This window comes from Salvia hispanica, chromosome 4 (assembly GCF_029641045.1).
Source record: "Salvia hispanica isolate PSC_SH4W2 chromosome 4, Shi_PSC_v1, whole genome shotgun sequence".
NCBI classification, from domain to species: Eukaryota; Viridiplantae; Streptophyta; class Magnoliopsida; order Lamiales; family Lamiaceae; genus Salvia; species Salvia hispanica.
The window spans coordinates 33470789-33486109 of record NC_142695.1 but is presented as its reverse complement, the minus strand read 5'-3'; the positions used below and the strand labels follow the sequence as shown (position 1 = coordinate 33486109).

The 15321-nt window shown below is 35.5% G+C and overlaps 2 protein-coding genes across 2 annotated transcripts; both read left to right on the top strand.

Annotated features, from left to right (window-relative positions):
* The first annotated feature begins 4731 nt into the window (after positions 1 to 4731).
* LOC125195020 (uncharacterized) lies at positions 4732 to 5271 on the top strand. The gene has a single exon (XM_048093227.2). It carries the CDS (start codon positions 4732 to 4734, stop codon positions 5269 to 5271), a length of 540 nt encoding a protein of 179 aa, XP_047949184.2.
* An 8945-nt stretch (positions 5272 to 14216) lies between these two features.
* Positions 14217 to 14705, top strand: LOC125195019 (uncharacterized). Its single transcript, XM_048093226.2, has one exon. It carries the CDS (start codon positions 14217 to 14219, stop codon positions 14703 to 14705), a length of 489 nt encoding a protein of 162 aa, XP_047949183.1.
* The last annotated feature ends 616 nt before the right edge of the window (positions 14706 to 15321 follow it).

The window sequence follows — 15321 nt, the reverse complement described above, 5'->3', positions numbered from 1 at the left end:
CATCAACAACACGCTAAAACTATAACCCGATTAGCACGCAACCTGAATAGGGTTAACCCGAAAACCCGATGGGTTGGCCTGAAACCCGATAAAATATCTATCGTTCTATTTGTTTGACTCTTAATTGACACTTAATTGTTTATTTTTATAGCATTATAAAATGTAGGGATTTGTATCATATTTGATTCATTTCAAATTTGGTTAATTTCTTTGGACGAAGTTACGACATTATAAGATGAAGTTATAATATTATAAGATGAAGTTAATACTTTATAATATGCATTGCTTTATTTCAAATTTGGGTCATTTTAGTGAACCAATTAATGAAGGAACAAATGGCAATAATGTATTTGAATAAAGTAATAAACTCATTTGAAGTAATAATATTTAAGTAATAATCTAATGGAATGAAGTAAGAAATCGACAAGAATGAAGTAATAAACTATTGTTATGAAGTATGTGTAGAGCAATTTAAGTCCTAAAAGAATGAAATAAAAATCTAGTCGAATAAAGTAATATTGTGCGTGAATGAAGTAATAAACCTACTTGAATGAAATCTACTGGAATACTATACAAGTTGGAATACTATACAAGTGGTGCGTCATCAAAGTCCAGCACGTTTTTATTATTTTAATGTTATGAGTATTTTGTGATGTAGAAGAGTAGTATGAACTTCTTGTTTAAGATGCTTTATTTTGCACTAAGGATGAACCAAAGATCTGTAAGAATGAACTAATTTCTAGTTTATTGAAGTGTTTTTGTTAATGAGCTCTATTGTTATTATAATGAACTATATGTGTACCTATAAAGGAAAAAACGGATGCGCTGTTGGCGAGAGTCAAAACAAGGAGATTATTGCAAGCATACACTATCCATTTTCATAATTCAACAGAATAAGATTTGAAATCTGTATTATGAATCTTATTTAGTTCACACTGATTATCTATTTGGTACTACTAAACTTAAATTGATTTGAACTGTTTATATGGTGAACCGAATGACTAGTAATGTACAGCTAAATCTACTTTAAGTGAACTAAATATTGTTGTCAGCTAGTATTCATTTCACTCCAACTACCTACAATAAATACGGCCACCTACAAAGAAATTCATGATACTTAATTAGGACAATAAATCAAAATCATGATTAATGCATTTGATATAACACAACAGAAATAGAGCTTGCTTTATAATAATAACTAGGGGTGTCGAAACGGGTAGCGGGTAACGGATATTCCCGAACCCGACCCGATACCCGTCGGGTATCGGGGCGGGATCGGGTATGACTATTTTGGATTTTGCGGACCCGATACCCGCTCGGGTAACCCGTTAGTCCCGACATACCCGATATGTATATTAATATTTTATAATTTTTTATTTTTAATTTTAATATTTGGTGACTTTTGGTTATAATTATTTACTACTTTTGATGAAAGTGAGACATTGTTGGTTACTTTGTTAATTTTTCATATTTAGTTTTTTGAATGGTGATTTGAATGTAGGAGTTTGGATTTTTTGGCATTGTAATTGAATTTGAATTTACATATTTACATGTGGTAATTTGTAACATGAAAATTTGAAGCATATATTTCAATTTTTTTTAAAAAAAATATAAGTTTCTAATTCCTTATTTACAGCATGTAAACAATATAAAAGGAGAAATTAAGCATTTTAACTTAAAATTTTGGAAACACACGAAGGCAGAGAATCAAATATTACAATTACATTACATGCTTCATCTCAATTCTCAGCAAAATTAATTAATAGAGTTAAAGGGTTAAAGTGAGAATCTACTACATTCAACAAGTAGTATTTTGTAAAATGTTATAAACTATACAAATAAATAAAAAAAGAAGATTTGGAAAAAAAAAAATTGGCTTCGGGTCGGGTACCCGCGGTGTCGGGTGCGGGATACCCGACTCGGGTATCGGGTAATACCCGACTCACTGCGGGACGGGTATCGGGACAAAGTTTTCGGCCAAAGTCGGGTGCGGGTACCCGCGGGTACCCGTTTCGACACCCCTAATAATAACTAAATATTGCATTACAATATTAATATAAAGAAAAACAATATAAGAAATTAAAAGAATCAAATAATTATCAATATTGAACTAAATCGTATATTTCAATAAAATGCCAAAATTACTTCATCACTAACATTCATTTAGTTCATTATTTAGTAAATATGGTTCATTACTACAGCGTCGTCCTAGTCCTCGGCCGCAACTTTAGCGGTCCACATAAAGGATAACTCGATCCTGACGATGACCTTGAACAGGTCCAATATGATTTCGCGATATGGAGTTACAAAATAGGTGTAATTCCAGTTATGACCTTAGAGCAGGTCCGATCTGATCGGCGATGACCTTGAGCAGGTCCAGTCTGATCCGATCAGCGATAACCTTGAATTCTCCATGGAACACGGAAGTGGTATATCAAACAAATAATTAGACCAGATCATTGTATAGCACGACAAAATTCAGAAGCAGATTTCTCAAGCTTGATATCAGAGTTAAATTCGCATGATTTGATGAAGATACAGAAGTGGAAGCAGGGATTTTCCATTGATGTGGGAGGTGCTTGAATCCTTCATGGAATGACGTCGAAAACAGATTTCCGACGATAGAACAGAAGCAAATTTCATATGACGAAAAACTAAGACATAATTCTGACGATGAAAGCAGAATTAGATGATGAAAAACAATGAGGCTCCGTTTGGTACACGGAATTGGAATTCTGTGAAATTGAATCGGAAGGAATTGAATTCAATTCCAAATCCTATGTTTGGTAAAGTGAAGTAATTGATATGAAATTGAATTTGAATAATTTGTGCGCACACTATACACACTCACACACACTTCACACAAAATACACACACTGCACACACTATGCACATTTCACAAATTTCACACACTTCACACACTACACACACTACACACATTACACAAATTTCACACACTACACACACTACACAAATTTCACACATTTTCCGCACTACACACTACACAAATTTCACACACTTCACACTCTACACACATTTTACACATTTCAAGCATCCGATTTTTGAATTTTTTTTTTTCAATTTTAGATTTTTTTTTCGGATATGAATCTAAAATTTTCCAAAATAAAACTGAACCATATTTGAAATTTTAGTTTGTGAATAGTGTGTGTATTTTGGGTACAATGTGCGTAGCGTGTGTATTTTGTGTAAAATTTGTGTCGTGTGTGTATTTTGTGTGTACATGTAGTATGTGTATTTTGTGTATAGTGTTTGTAGCGTGTGTAGTTTGTGTAGTGTGTGTATATAGTGAAATGTGTGAAATGTGTGTAGTGTGTGAAATGTGTTCAGTGTGTGAAATGTGTGAAGTGCGGGAAATGTGTGAAATTTGTGTAGTGTGTGTAGTGTGTGAAATGTGTGTAGTGTGTGTAGTGTGTGAAGTGTGTGAAATGTGTGAAGTGTGTGTAGTGCAGGAAATGTGTGAAATGTGTGTAGTCTGTGTAGTGTGTGTAGTGCGTGAAGTGTGTGTAATATGAGAAATGTGAGAAATTTGTGTAGTGCGGGAAATGTATGAAATTTGTGTGTGGGAAGTGTGTGAAATGTGTGTAGTGTGTAAAATGTGTGTAGTGCATGTAGTGTGTGAAACGTGTGAAGTGTGTGTGTGTAGTGTGTGTGAAATGTATGTGAAATGTGTGTAGTGGATAGTGAAACTATTTAATTTTATGACTATTTGGAATTCTAATTTACTACTTTTAATATAGAATTCAAATCATGGAATTGAAAATTTTGGAATTATAATTCAATTCCAATTTTATGCATTTTTGTGATACCAAACAATAGAATTGGAATTAGAGCCTTCAATTCTAATTCCATGTTCCGAAACACACCCTGAAAGAATTCATAAGCTGAAAACACAAAATTAATCGTGAATTTCAAAACAAGATACTGAAGATTTTCCAAATATGCGTGACATGATTCAAGGAAACGCAATAACCACTATAATGGGAATTACTTAACAACCCTTCAGCTGATTTCTTTTAATAAAATAATGATATTTGGTTGATTTTAACATGACCGCTAGATTATAAAAACAGATGGATGAGATTTGATCTCTAGTTCGGTATTTAAAATTAGATCGTTGAATGCAATCTTATATATATATACATAGAGAGAGAGGTATATATGGTCGCGCTAAAAGCAGAACACCTTTTAAACGTAGAACACAAAACCAAATAATATAAGTCATTATAAAAGAATATAAGGTTAATATAAAGCCATTTTTAGTTCATTAGAGGAAATTCGGATAAAAAAATGAACTAAACAGTCTAAAAATGAACTAGGTCATTTTAAGATTCAATTATTATATTGATTTAAGTCATGCTAATCATGCATTTGAAAAGTCACTACATTAATATCATATCCACGTCAATTTAACACACTATAAGAGTATCCACAGTGGGAGGGCCGCTGCCCTTGGCCCGGAGTTGGGCAGGGCGCGGCCCCCACTACTGAGCCGCGGGGTGGACGAGTGAGGGCCGAGCTCTCGGCCAGGCCGAGGCTCTTGGGCACGCGGCTCGGCCCGCCACTGCAGGGGCCCTTGGCCACCGATTTTCAAAAAAAATTTTTTATTTTTTTATTTTTCAAAATTTTTAATATATTCATCATTTCTCCTCCATTTTTTTACCCCAAGCCAAACTCCACTCTTTCCAATTGATTTCAATTTAGTTTCAAAACATGGATTCCGACGATGAAAATTTTCAACGAGCGATCGATGAGGAGTTCGAAGAACTCATTGCAGCGGTGCAAGCTGAAGCCGACGAGGAGGAGGCGGCGTTGGCGGCGGCGGCGGCCATCCCTCGGCCGAGATACCGTCGCCGGTATATCAACTGTGACCATGCTGGAGCCGACCAGCGGTTGATGGAAGACTACTTCGGCGATAACCCCCGTTATCCGCCGAAGATTTTTCATCGGCGATTCAGAATGTCGCAACGACTCTTCATCCACATTGCGGATTGTTTGTCTCAGCGATACAGGTGCTTCACCTTGCGGAGTGATGCCACCGGTCGACCCGGATTGTCGACATATCAGAAGTGCACGATGGCAATTAGGCAGCTTGCCTATGTCGAGCCTGCTGACATGTTCGACGAATATCTACAGATGGGCGAAACGACTGCCCTTAAGACGCTGAGGCAGTTTTGCAAGGGTATCAAAGAAATCTTCAAAGGGGAGTACCTACGGAAACCAACGGCCGAGGTATTAGGTTTGGTATACTGAAAAGCATGTTTCGAGCAAGGTTCGTGGGAATAGAATCTTGCCTGTATACGTAAAACTCTACAATCCACTTTTAATCCGATTCAGTATTATTCGAGCAGTCTCGCACGAATAGAATCACTATTATTATTACATTGTGTTTGCTTGTGCATTTATAAGATGTTTTACAAACATTTAAATGCATAAGAAGTAAACAAAGTCTAAGTCTTTTGCTTAGTAGACCGGTTGTGGGCGTCGTCCACTTTAAGGTAACACGGTTAGATCTATGCAATGCTTTGCAAAAGAAAAAGAAGAATTTCACAACCTAGATAGGCTTTAGCTACCTATCGTGAAAGGTTGCAATGTCGGTCCGCATATTTCTAAGTCTTACTGAAATAATTTGACATTGGTGTGGTATAGCACTGAACGGATCTAACAGCAAGACGTGTCTTTATGCTATCTACTGAAAGACTAGGTCTTGATAAAATGTTATTTCTTAATCTACATATGTTAGCATTAAGCATACGGTATTGATTATGCACTACTTTGACTTATCAAATGGTGCGGGTTTTTCGCAACCTAATAATCCTGATATATAGGGTAGTGGTGATTAATATCTAGCGGTGCTAGGATTGCTATTATGTTGAAACGTGCACGATGTGAGTTTCGTTTGATAATGTCCTCAAGAGGAGCTCGAACAAGGTTTTATTATTCAGAAAACTGGTCAGTTGGAGTTTTATTACTCTATGAATAATAAATAAGTATTTCTTGCTAAGTCCACTCTTGGAATTAATAAGATATTAATTAATTAAGTCCATAGCAGACATTAATTAATTAATTGACATTTATATCTTAAGCGCAGGAAATAAATAATAAATAACGAAAACCCGGATTACTTGTAATTTCGGATTTGGATGGGGAGAGTTCAATATTACTTCTGTAGTGGCTGCTCGTAATATTCCAATATAAGCTTGTATTAAATTGTGGGTTCAATTTAATTAGTAAAAAGCTAATTGGGGGAGCTCATATCCAAAACCTTCCATAGATCCTTGTCTGGACCCAAAAGGAACTTAATATAAATAGGAGAATAAAGGAGACAGAAGAATCACAATTTTCATACTTGAAATTTTCGAAATTTTCGGCCCCCCCAGCTGAAGGAGATTTCGATTTCTACTTCTTTTCCCAAAAGGATTTCTTCTGTCTTCTTTATTCAAGTCCTAGTATTTTGATAAGATCAGCCCATCCTGATATCGAGATACAGTTCGGGAACCAGAGAGAAGATCCGTGGTCTAGTATTGAAGATCATCACGTGGAGAAGACGCGAGCAATCGACGATTCTTTGGAGAATCAAAATCGGTAACTCTAATCCGTAGGATTCGTGTTTTAGGATTTACTATCTTTGAGCATGAATTATTTTCGTTCTAGCATGCAATTATTGTTTAACATGTGAATTGATTAATCGCATAATCGGTCAAATAGATCCGTGTCTGATTTATTTGTTTTGTACAAGTCTTCCGCTGTGCAAGGGGCACCAAACCCCATCAATTGGTATCAGAGCCAATTATTGGCTCTGATTATGTGGATCAATTTCATGTTATGTGAATATCTTGAATGCATGAGTTTCTTCGTTTTGTTTTGTGTTGTTATTAGTATCGTTTCAATAACGACAAATGCAAAGAACACGAAGAGGTTATGAGCGGCAGCATCACGCGCCGATTTGCCAAGCTTGGGTTTTTTTATCTTTTCCATGTCGTCATGATATAATGATTACATGATGTTTGCGAGAATTGTGATTCCCTAATAATGATTGCATGAATAATTACTTGATAACTCCTTGTAATTTGTTTTAATTGCTTTCGTGCGTATTATTTGTTCGAATCGAATTGTCGCGCTTGTGACATCAAGAATCAATTGTCACTACACGAGTTCGCTGAAAGAGAATTTAGAGAACAGATTCGACTTCCTGAATTAACGATCGGGCAGCAGTTCAGCGACGCAAAACAGCGGCTACGGTGAAGCAGCTGCAGAAGCAGCCGTGAATTGGGCAAGCTGCGGATTTGGGCAGTTTGGGTGCAGGCTGGACAGTTTCGTTTCAGCCGAGAGCAGCCCAAAAGACTGCCCTGGCGGTCCGATCAGAGGCTCAAAGGGTGCGGTCCGAGTGGGAGCTGTGCTGTGGCAGTTCCCAGGCTTGGTGACGTCAATTCCAAAATTTGTTAGGGTTTAGGAACCCTGTAACTAATTTTGGAGAAATTTCCTAATTTTGTTAGGTTTTCTAAACCTCGGTAACTAAATTTGGAAATAATTTTAAGATTAATTTAGAATTAAGATTTGAATATATATTGTGGATTTTATATATTATATAAGATTTGATTTTATATTAAATCATGGATTAATTATGGATTTTATTCTTATTTTATGGATTTGTAGGGATTTAATTCCTAGATGAATCCTAGTTAAATTTGGATAATGGCAATTTAATTATTATTTATATCCTATGGATTAATGTGGATTTATTCCTACACACATCCTAGTTGGATTTAGATAATGATAATATTATTTTATTCTTATCCTATGAGTTTATATGAATTTATTCATAGATAAATTCTAGATGGATTTGGATAGTGATAATATAATATTTTATTCTTATCTTATAGATTTATATGGATTTGTTCCTAGATAAATCTTGGATAGATTTGAATAATTATAATATAATATTATTTAATTCTATGGATTTATATGGATTTACTCCAAGTTAAATCCTAGATGGATTAGAATTAATATTAATATTGATTTATTTTATCCTATGGATTTGAATAGATTTAATTCTATTAAGACAAATCTTAGATGGATTAAAATAAGTATTAATCCAAGTTATCCTTATCTTTTGGACGTGTGTCCTAGATAGATTAGGATGTTAATGATATATAAGAAAATCCTTATTTAATTGGATTTAGATAAATTTATTTATCTAAGAAATCCTAAGTAATGTTTGATATATTCTGGATATCTATTCTAAATAGAATTAAGATTTGTATAAATCTTGGTTGATAGGATTTTATTTTTATCTTATGGATTATGATGGAATTGTTTCTATCTAGTAATATCCTAGTACGATTTAAATAATGATAATCCTAGATCAACGTTATCTTGAATTGTAGGATTTGATTTTATCGAAATAAAATCTAGAATAATCCTAAATGGGTTTAGATAGTTAATACTATCTTGATAAATCCTAAATGAATTGGATAAACATTATCCAAGATAAAACTTAATTATTTAATTGATTCTCCCTTGACTAGATTATATAATTGTCGTTAATTATCATGTGTGTTTAAATGCCATGCATTAAATGGATTTATCTGTTTATTTGGTGTTTATCTATTTTAAGTGGATTATCTGCTTTATCTGCTTATGTGATAATTATGCAAAAACCATATAAAAATATCTAAGTGATGATTACAACAAGTGCGTTGTATACGGTCTTCATCGGTTGGTCTGCCAAATTTTGTGAAGCTGATTTTCTAATATTATCGCCACCTACAGAGTAGGGACAATAATCCTACGAAAACAGCAAGTTCATAAGGGCGGACTTCTCACATAATAAATAGAATGAACTAGAAAGTGGTTCCCAATATTATTGCCACCTGCAGAGTGGGGACAATAATCCTAAGGAACTGCGAGTTTCAGGGTTCAATCAGAATTTATGAGATAGCTTGGTTTTGTTATCAGCACATGAACATTTTTATGGGAGTGTGTTGTAGAAATAAAATTCTGTAATGCTAAATCTGATGGTTGTGCTTAGGCAGCATTAGGCATATCAACCTCCAGAGGAGGAAGCAATTGATGCGTCGATGTTGTGACCAGTAAAATTGTCAAAATTTTAATGCGTATTAACCTCCAGAGGATGATACAATTTATTAATTTTACTGTTGTAAGATACATAATTGTTTTGTGGTTATTTGTGATTATGTATTGAGCATGAGTATGTGATAATAAGTTTATTTGCCAAATCTTCATTATGTCATTTAATATTTGTCTGCGATCCTTAAAGAAAGACAACTCGAATGCCTAAATTATGTAGACCAGAAACGAAAATGGATAAGATTCTCATCGCTGAAAGCTTGGAGTTTATACTCAATGATTCATGTCCTCCATTTCCTCGACATAATTCCACGAAGAATGTTCGAGAATGCATTATGCATGTACTTGACAAGTTCTTTGAGGAATAAGGTCAAGCTATTTTCCGTTAAGTAGCTCGACAAGTCTTGGTTAATAACGATGAAAGATGGATATCAATAGAATCTGTCAAGATGATTCGATTGGAATATCCTAGAGTGACAGAATGTTTTGAGGATCTTTTGATCACTCAAATAGTTTCTGACACAAGTCATCGCCTAAAGTAACAAGAAATGACTATAAGAAGGTTTAACTGAAAAGTAGAAAATCTTCAGAATAATAGTCGTTATGTTATTGTTAGAGGAAAGTAACATGATAGATGACGAATTCATAAAGGCTGCATTTTTCTTAAGTCCTAGTTCATTTGAACAAAAGACTAGATATGGAAATGGGAGAGCCTGGATTGTCATCGAAGTTTGTTTAAAGCGAGAAAAGATGCTTTGTGAGTTGGATTGACCTATTTTATAGAAGGACAATGACTTACATGACAATGCAACTTCTAAACAAGAGATCTTGATCCAGTTAGGTTTTTGTTGCAGTGGGAGCTATTAATGCTCAACTATTGTTTTATGGTTGATGCTTAAGGCATCATAGTATTAAAATAATATAAGTGCGACAAGGTTGAGTATTCAACAACACATCAACTTCTTAATCATTGAATGATAAAGTATTTATGGCTCTTAGCCTTAAGGCCAAGAAAATACTTAGAAATTGTTCGAACTGATCTAGACTATCAAGATTTTAACATTTCGTTAAATAGCTTGAGAGTTGAGAAAGTCTATTTGATGCACTATGAGTTAGAATCATTTGATTTTTCAAGAGATTCAGAATACTTATAGAAGTTCAACATAGAAAGACTAGCAAGTCTCAATGGTTTACACCATAAGGAAACGAGCAAAGGGTTATGATCAGTAGTGGGAGTCTAATCTCCATTAACGAATCCAAGCATTCATCTAATGAATGGGATAGTTATGTAAGAAGGAATCGAAGTCTTTCAAAGACAAGTTTGATTAAGTGATGAGTTGTACTCATTTTAAGCGTTAAAGAAACTACCAACATCAGTACCTTCTACAAAACACGAGTTGTGGACTAGAGCGTCTCTAGTCTAGCACATCTCAAGGTGTAATGTTGTTCCAACACGTGTTGGAAAAGAGTCCAAGAAATTGGAGTTGAGTACTGACGCATGTTTTAAGGTTTGTCCCAAATGATGTAAGGTTATAAGTTCTGTAATCTTCAAAGATATAATTCTTGTATGAAGATCAAGAGATGAACTTCAAGCCTAACAACGTGATAACTCTCAAAATAAAGAGAGAAATATCGGATTTTCCACATTACCAAGAAGTGATACCATTAGAAACTTTTGCACTAATAAAATCAACTTCAGTACCTAAGATTGTAAGAACCATGTCGTAGTGGGAGCGTTCCACTGGAACACAACAAGTTCATGGGTCTAAGAGTGTCGGAAGACTCAGTCTTAGATTAACTTGAACATAATCCCTTTAACTACAATGTAGTATTGGTTAATTTGGATAATCGTCTTAGAAAAGGGTGATAGATTTCATATTACAATCTAAGATAGACAACATGTTTTACAAGACTTGCAATACTATCTATAGGTTGTGTCAGTCAGTGGGAGCAAGTATCTTTGCAAGTGTAAATGTGGATTGCAAATGGCTAGACAATGACATTGGGTTATACCCAAAGAGAATCATCTTCTCGCTATCGTTGTGCCAGGATTTATTCGATCATATTGTCTATTAGAACTTACATAAATTAGAATGTATGTATTATGATTGTCAAGACAGCCTTCTATAAATAGAAGTCTTGAGGAAATCATCTACTAGAACATTCTAATGGGATATGTAATTAAGGGCAAGAAACGCATGATTGGAAGCTTATATAGACCTTCGTGGTCTTAGGCAAGCATCTAAATCAGAGTATATGTGTTTTATTAAAATTGTCAAATATTTGGAATTTGACTTGTGCCCTTAACAGTGCTGAAGCACAAGGAAGTTGAAAGTGCATTACATATGGTATTATTGGTACTCTACGATGATGAAATCTACAAAAGTTGCAAACAACTAAGATTGGCATCTGGCGTAGGAAACTGGCTGTCTACCCAGTTTAAGATAAATGATCTAAGAGAAACTAATTACATTCTTAGCATCTAAGTCCTTTTAAGATGCTAGAAAGAATGTTGACATTCTCTTAGGAATCCTATATCTACACATTGCTTGGAACATTTAAGCATTAGAAATTCCATGAAAAGGTTTATACCTCTCAAGATGGAATTGTCTTGTCTCTAGTCAGGTGTCGTTTGACGCTTATTGAGATCAAAAATTATGAGACTAGTTTCGGAGATAGTTGTCTCATGTATGCTATAATGTGTACTAAGTTTGATATTAGTTGTGCTTATGCATAGCAAGTATATATCATATTAACCATGGCAAAGGATTTTGATTGAGGTAATGAATATACCCTAGTGCTTGAGAAAGACTAGTAATTATATTCTAGTTTACCAGTCATTCATGTAATGTCCTTGGGGTTACACTGTCTTAGTTTTATGACTAATCAGTGATCGAGTAAGTCATCCTCTGAATATGTGTTTACCTTAGGAATATCTTCCTAATAGCTTTAATCGTAAGTTTGAGTACGCCTACGAGTATTATTTTTTTGGATTACTCTAGTAAAGGCTAACTCAAGGGAAACACGAGTTTATTAAGCTAAGCAATCACATATGGGGATGAAATTAATTAAAGATCAAGTACGCAGCAAAGACATTATGGTGAAAAAGATATTATCAGAGAACAACCAAGCAGATTTTTCTTTCACTTAGTGAAATGAATGGTAGTTCGATATATCTAGTACAAAGACCTACTTTGAGAATAAGTGGGAGAGTTTTTTGGCAGTGGGTATACTCGAAAGCATGTTTTGAGTATAAGTGGGAGATTGTTAGGTTTGGTATACTGAAAAGCATGTTTCGAGCAAGGTTCGCGCGAATAGAATCTTGCTTGTATACGTAAAACTCTACAATCCACTTTTAACCCGATTCAGTATTATTCGAGCAGTCTCGCACGAATAGAATCACTATTATTATTACATTGTGTTTGCTTGTGCATTTATAAGATGTTTTACAAACATTTAAATGCATAAGAAGTAAACAAAGTCTAAGTCTTTTGCTTAGTAGACCGGTTGTGGGCGTCATCCACTTTAAGGTAACACGGTCAGATCTATGCAATGCTTTGCAAAAGAAAAAGAAGAATTTCACAACCTAGATAGGCTTTGGCTACCTATCGTGAAAGGTTGCAATGTCGGTCCGCATATTTCTAAGTCTTACTGAAATAATTTGACATTGGTGTGGTATAGCACTGAACGGATCTAACAGCAAGACGTGTCTTTATGCTATCTACTGAAAGACTAGGTCTTGATAAAATGTTATTTCTTAATCTACATATGTTAGCATTGTGCATACGGTATTGATTATGCACTACTTTGACTTATCAAATGGTGCGGGTTTTTCGCAACCCAATAATCCTGATATATTGGGTAGTGGTGATTAATATCTAGCGGTGCTAGGATTGCTATTATGTTGAAACGTGCATGAGGTGAGTTTCGTTTGATAATGTCCTCAAGAGGAGCTCGAACAAGGTTTTATTATTCAGAAAACTGGCCAGTTGGAGTTTTATTACTCTATGAATAATAAATAAGTATTTCTTGCTAAGTCCACTCTTGGAATTAATAAGATATTAATTAATTAAGTCCATAGCAGACATTAATTAATTAATTGACATTTATATCTTAAGCGCGGGAAATAAATAATAAATAACGTAAACCCGGATTACTTGTAATTTCAGATTTGGATGGGGAGAGTTCAATATTACTTCTGTAGTGGCTGCTCGTAATATTCCAATATAAGCCTTGTATTAAATTGTGGGTTCAATTTAATTAGTAAAAAGCTAATTGGGGGAGCCCATATCCAAAACCTTCCATAGATCCCTGTCTGGGCCCAAAAGGAACTTAATATAAATAGGAGAATAAAGGAGACAGAAGAATCACAATTTTCATACTTGAAATTTTCGAAATTTTCGGCCCCCCCAGCTGAAGGAGATTTCGATTTCTACTTCTTTTCCCAAAAGGATTTCTTCTGTCTTCTTTATTCAAGTCCTAGTATTTTGATAAGATCAGCCCACCCTGATATCGAGATACAGTTCGGGAACCAGAGAGAAGATCCATGGTCTAGTATTGAAGATCATCACGTGGAGAAGACGCGAGCAATCGACGATTCTTTGGAGAATCAAAATCGGTAACTCTAATCCGTAGGATTCATGTTTTAGGATTTACTATCTTTGAGCATGAATTATTTGCGTTCTAGCATGCAATTATCTGTTTAACATGTGAATTGATTAATCGCACAATCGGTCGAATAGATCCGTGTCTGATTTATTTGTTTTGTACAAGTCTTCCACTGTGCAAGGGGCACCAAACCCCATCACGAGGAATGCCAGAGACTGGTAAATATGCACGGGACTGTGCATCATTTTCCGAGTATGATGGGCAGCATAGATTGCATGCACTGGGAGTGGAGGAACTGCCCGGTGGCTTGGAAGGGGCAATTTACTTATGGTTTCAAAGAGCGAGATCCCACGATGATCCTTGAAGTCGTTGTTGACTACCGCTTGCGAATCTGACATGCGTATTTTGGTGTCGCTGGGTCGAACAACGACATCAACGTTCTACAATCATCTCATCTCTTCAATGATGAGTCCCGGGGTGAGGGTCCGCAAATCAGCTTCATGGCCAATGGCACGCAGTACAGCAGGGCATACTATTTGGCCGATGGAATATACCCTCGCTGGCCCGTGTTTGTCAAGACGATCCGACAACCAGTTGGGCCGAAGCAGACCTATTTTGCAAAAAAACAAGAGAGTGCTAGGAAGGATGTTGAGCGGGCTTTTGGAGTCCTCCAATCGCGATGGGCCATTATACGGTGTCCAGTTCGACTATGGCACGATAATGATGTCGCAGACATCATGACTGCGTGTATCATATTGCACAATATGATAATAGAGGATGAAGGCTTTGTTGCAGAGCGCTGGGCACCGGAAGATTGTGCTAGCACAAGTCACGGTATTGCAACCCCTCCTCTGCAGATGGGTGTACCACGCAGTAATGAGTACTTGATTCAGCGCTTCACCAATATGCGGAGTGAAATATCATATTCAACACTGCAGGCTGATTTGGTTGAAGAGGTCTGGAACCGTAGAGGAGGGGGCGCAGCGTGATAGGGGTTCTCTTTGTTGTTCGCGTTGTATCGAAAATTTTCGTTGTTTAATTTTCCCTTTTATAATAATAAAATGAAATTTTTTTTTATTTTAATTATTTCTATGTGTTTTAATTATTATATACAAATAATATTTATGATAGCTAAAATTAAAATATAACAGAAAATGTTAAAAATAATTTTAATTGCTGGCCCGGAGGGCCACCATTGTGGTGGCCAAGTTTTCACGGGCAGGGCCAAGTTTGTTGGGCATGCCCCAAGAAATGGTGGCTTGGGCATGCCTAAGAGGGCCACCATTGTGGATACCCTAAATGCTTCTATTAACAAGGAACGGAGGGAGTACTATTTTCTTTTTCCACTTAACACACAAAACATCTTCTAAAATCCCGTGTCAATCCACAAGCGTGTCATCTATTATGAGACGGAAAAAGTAGTATTTAATTTATAGTAACAAAAAATTTGATGACAGCATTTCTTGTTATTTTGTTTAGTCGCGGAAGGCCCACACTGTATATTAATACGTTACACTTTTAACATAGTATAAAATATCAGTAAAATGAAAGTTGACTACTCCAACAGCCAAACGCAACAGTAATAAATTTGTGTTGCTAATAAAA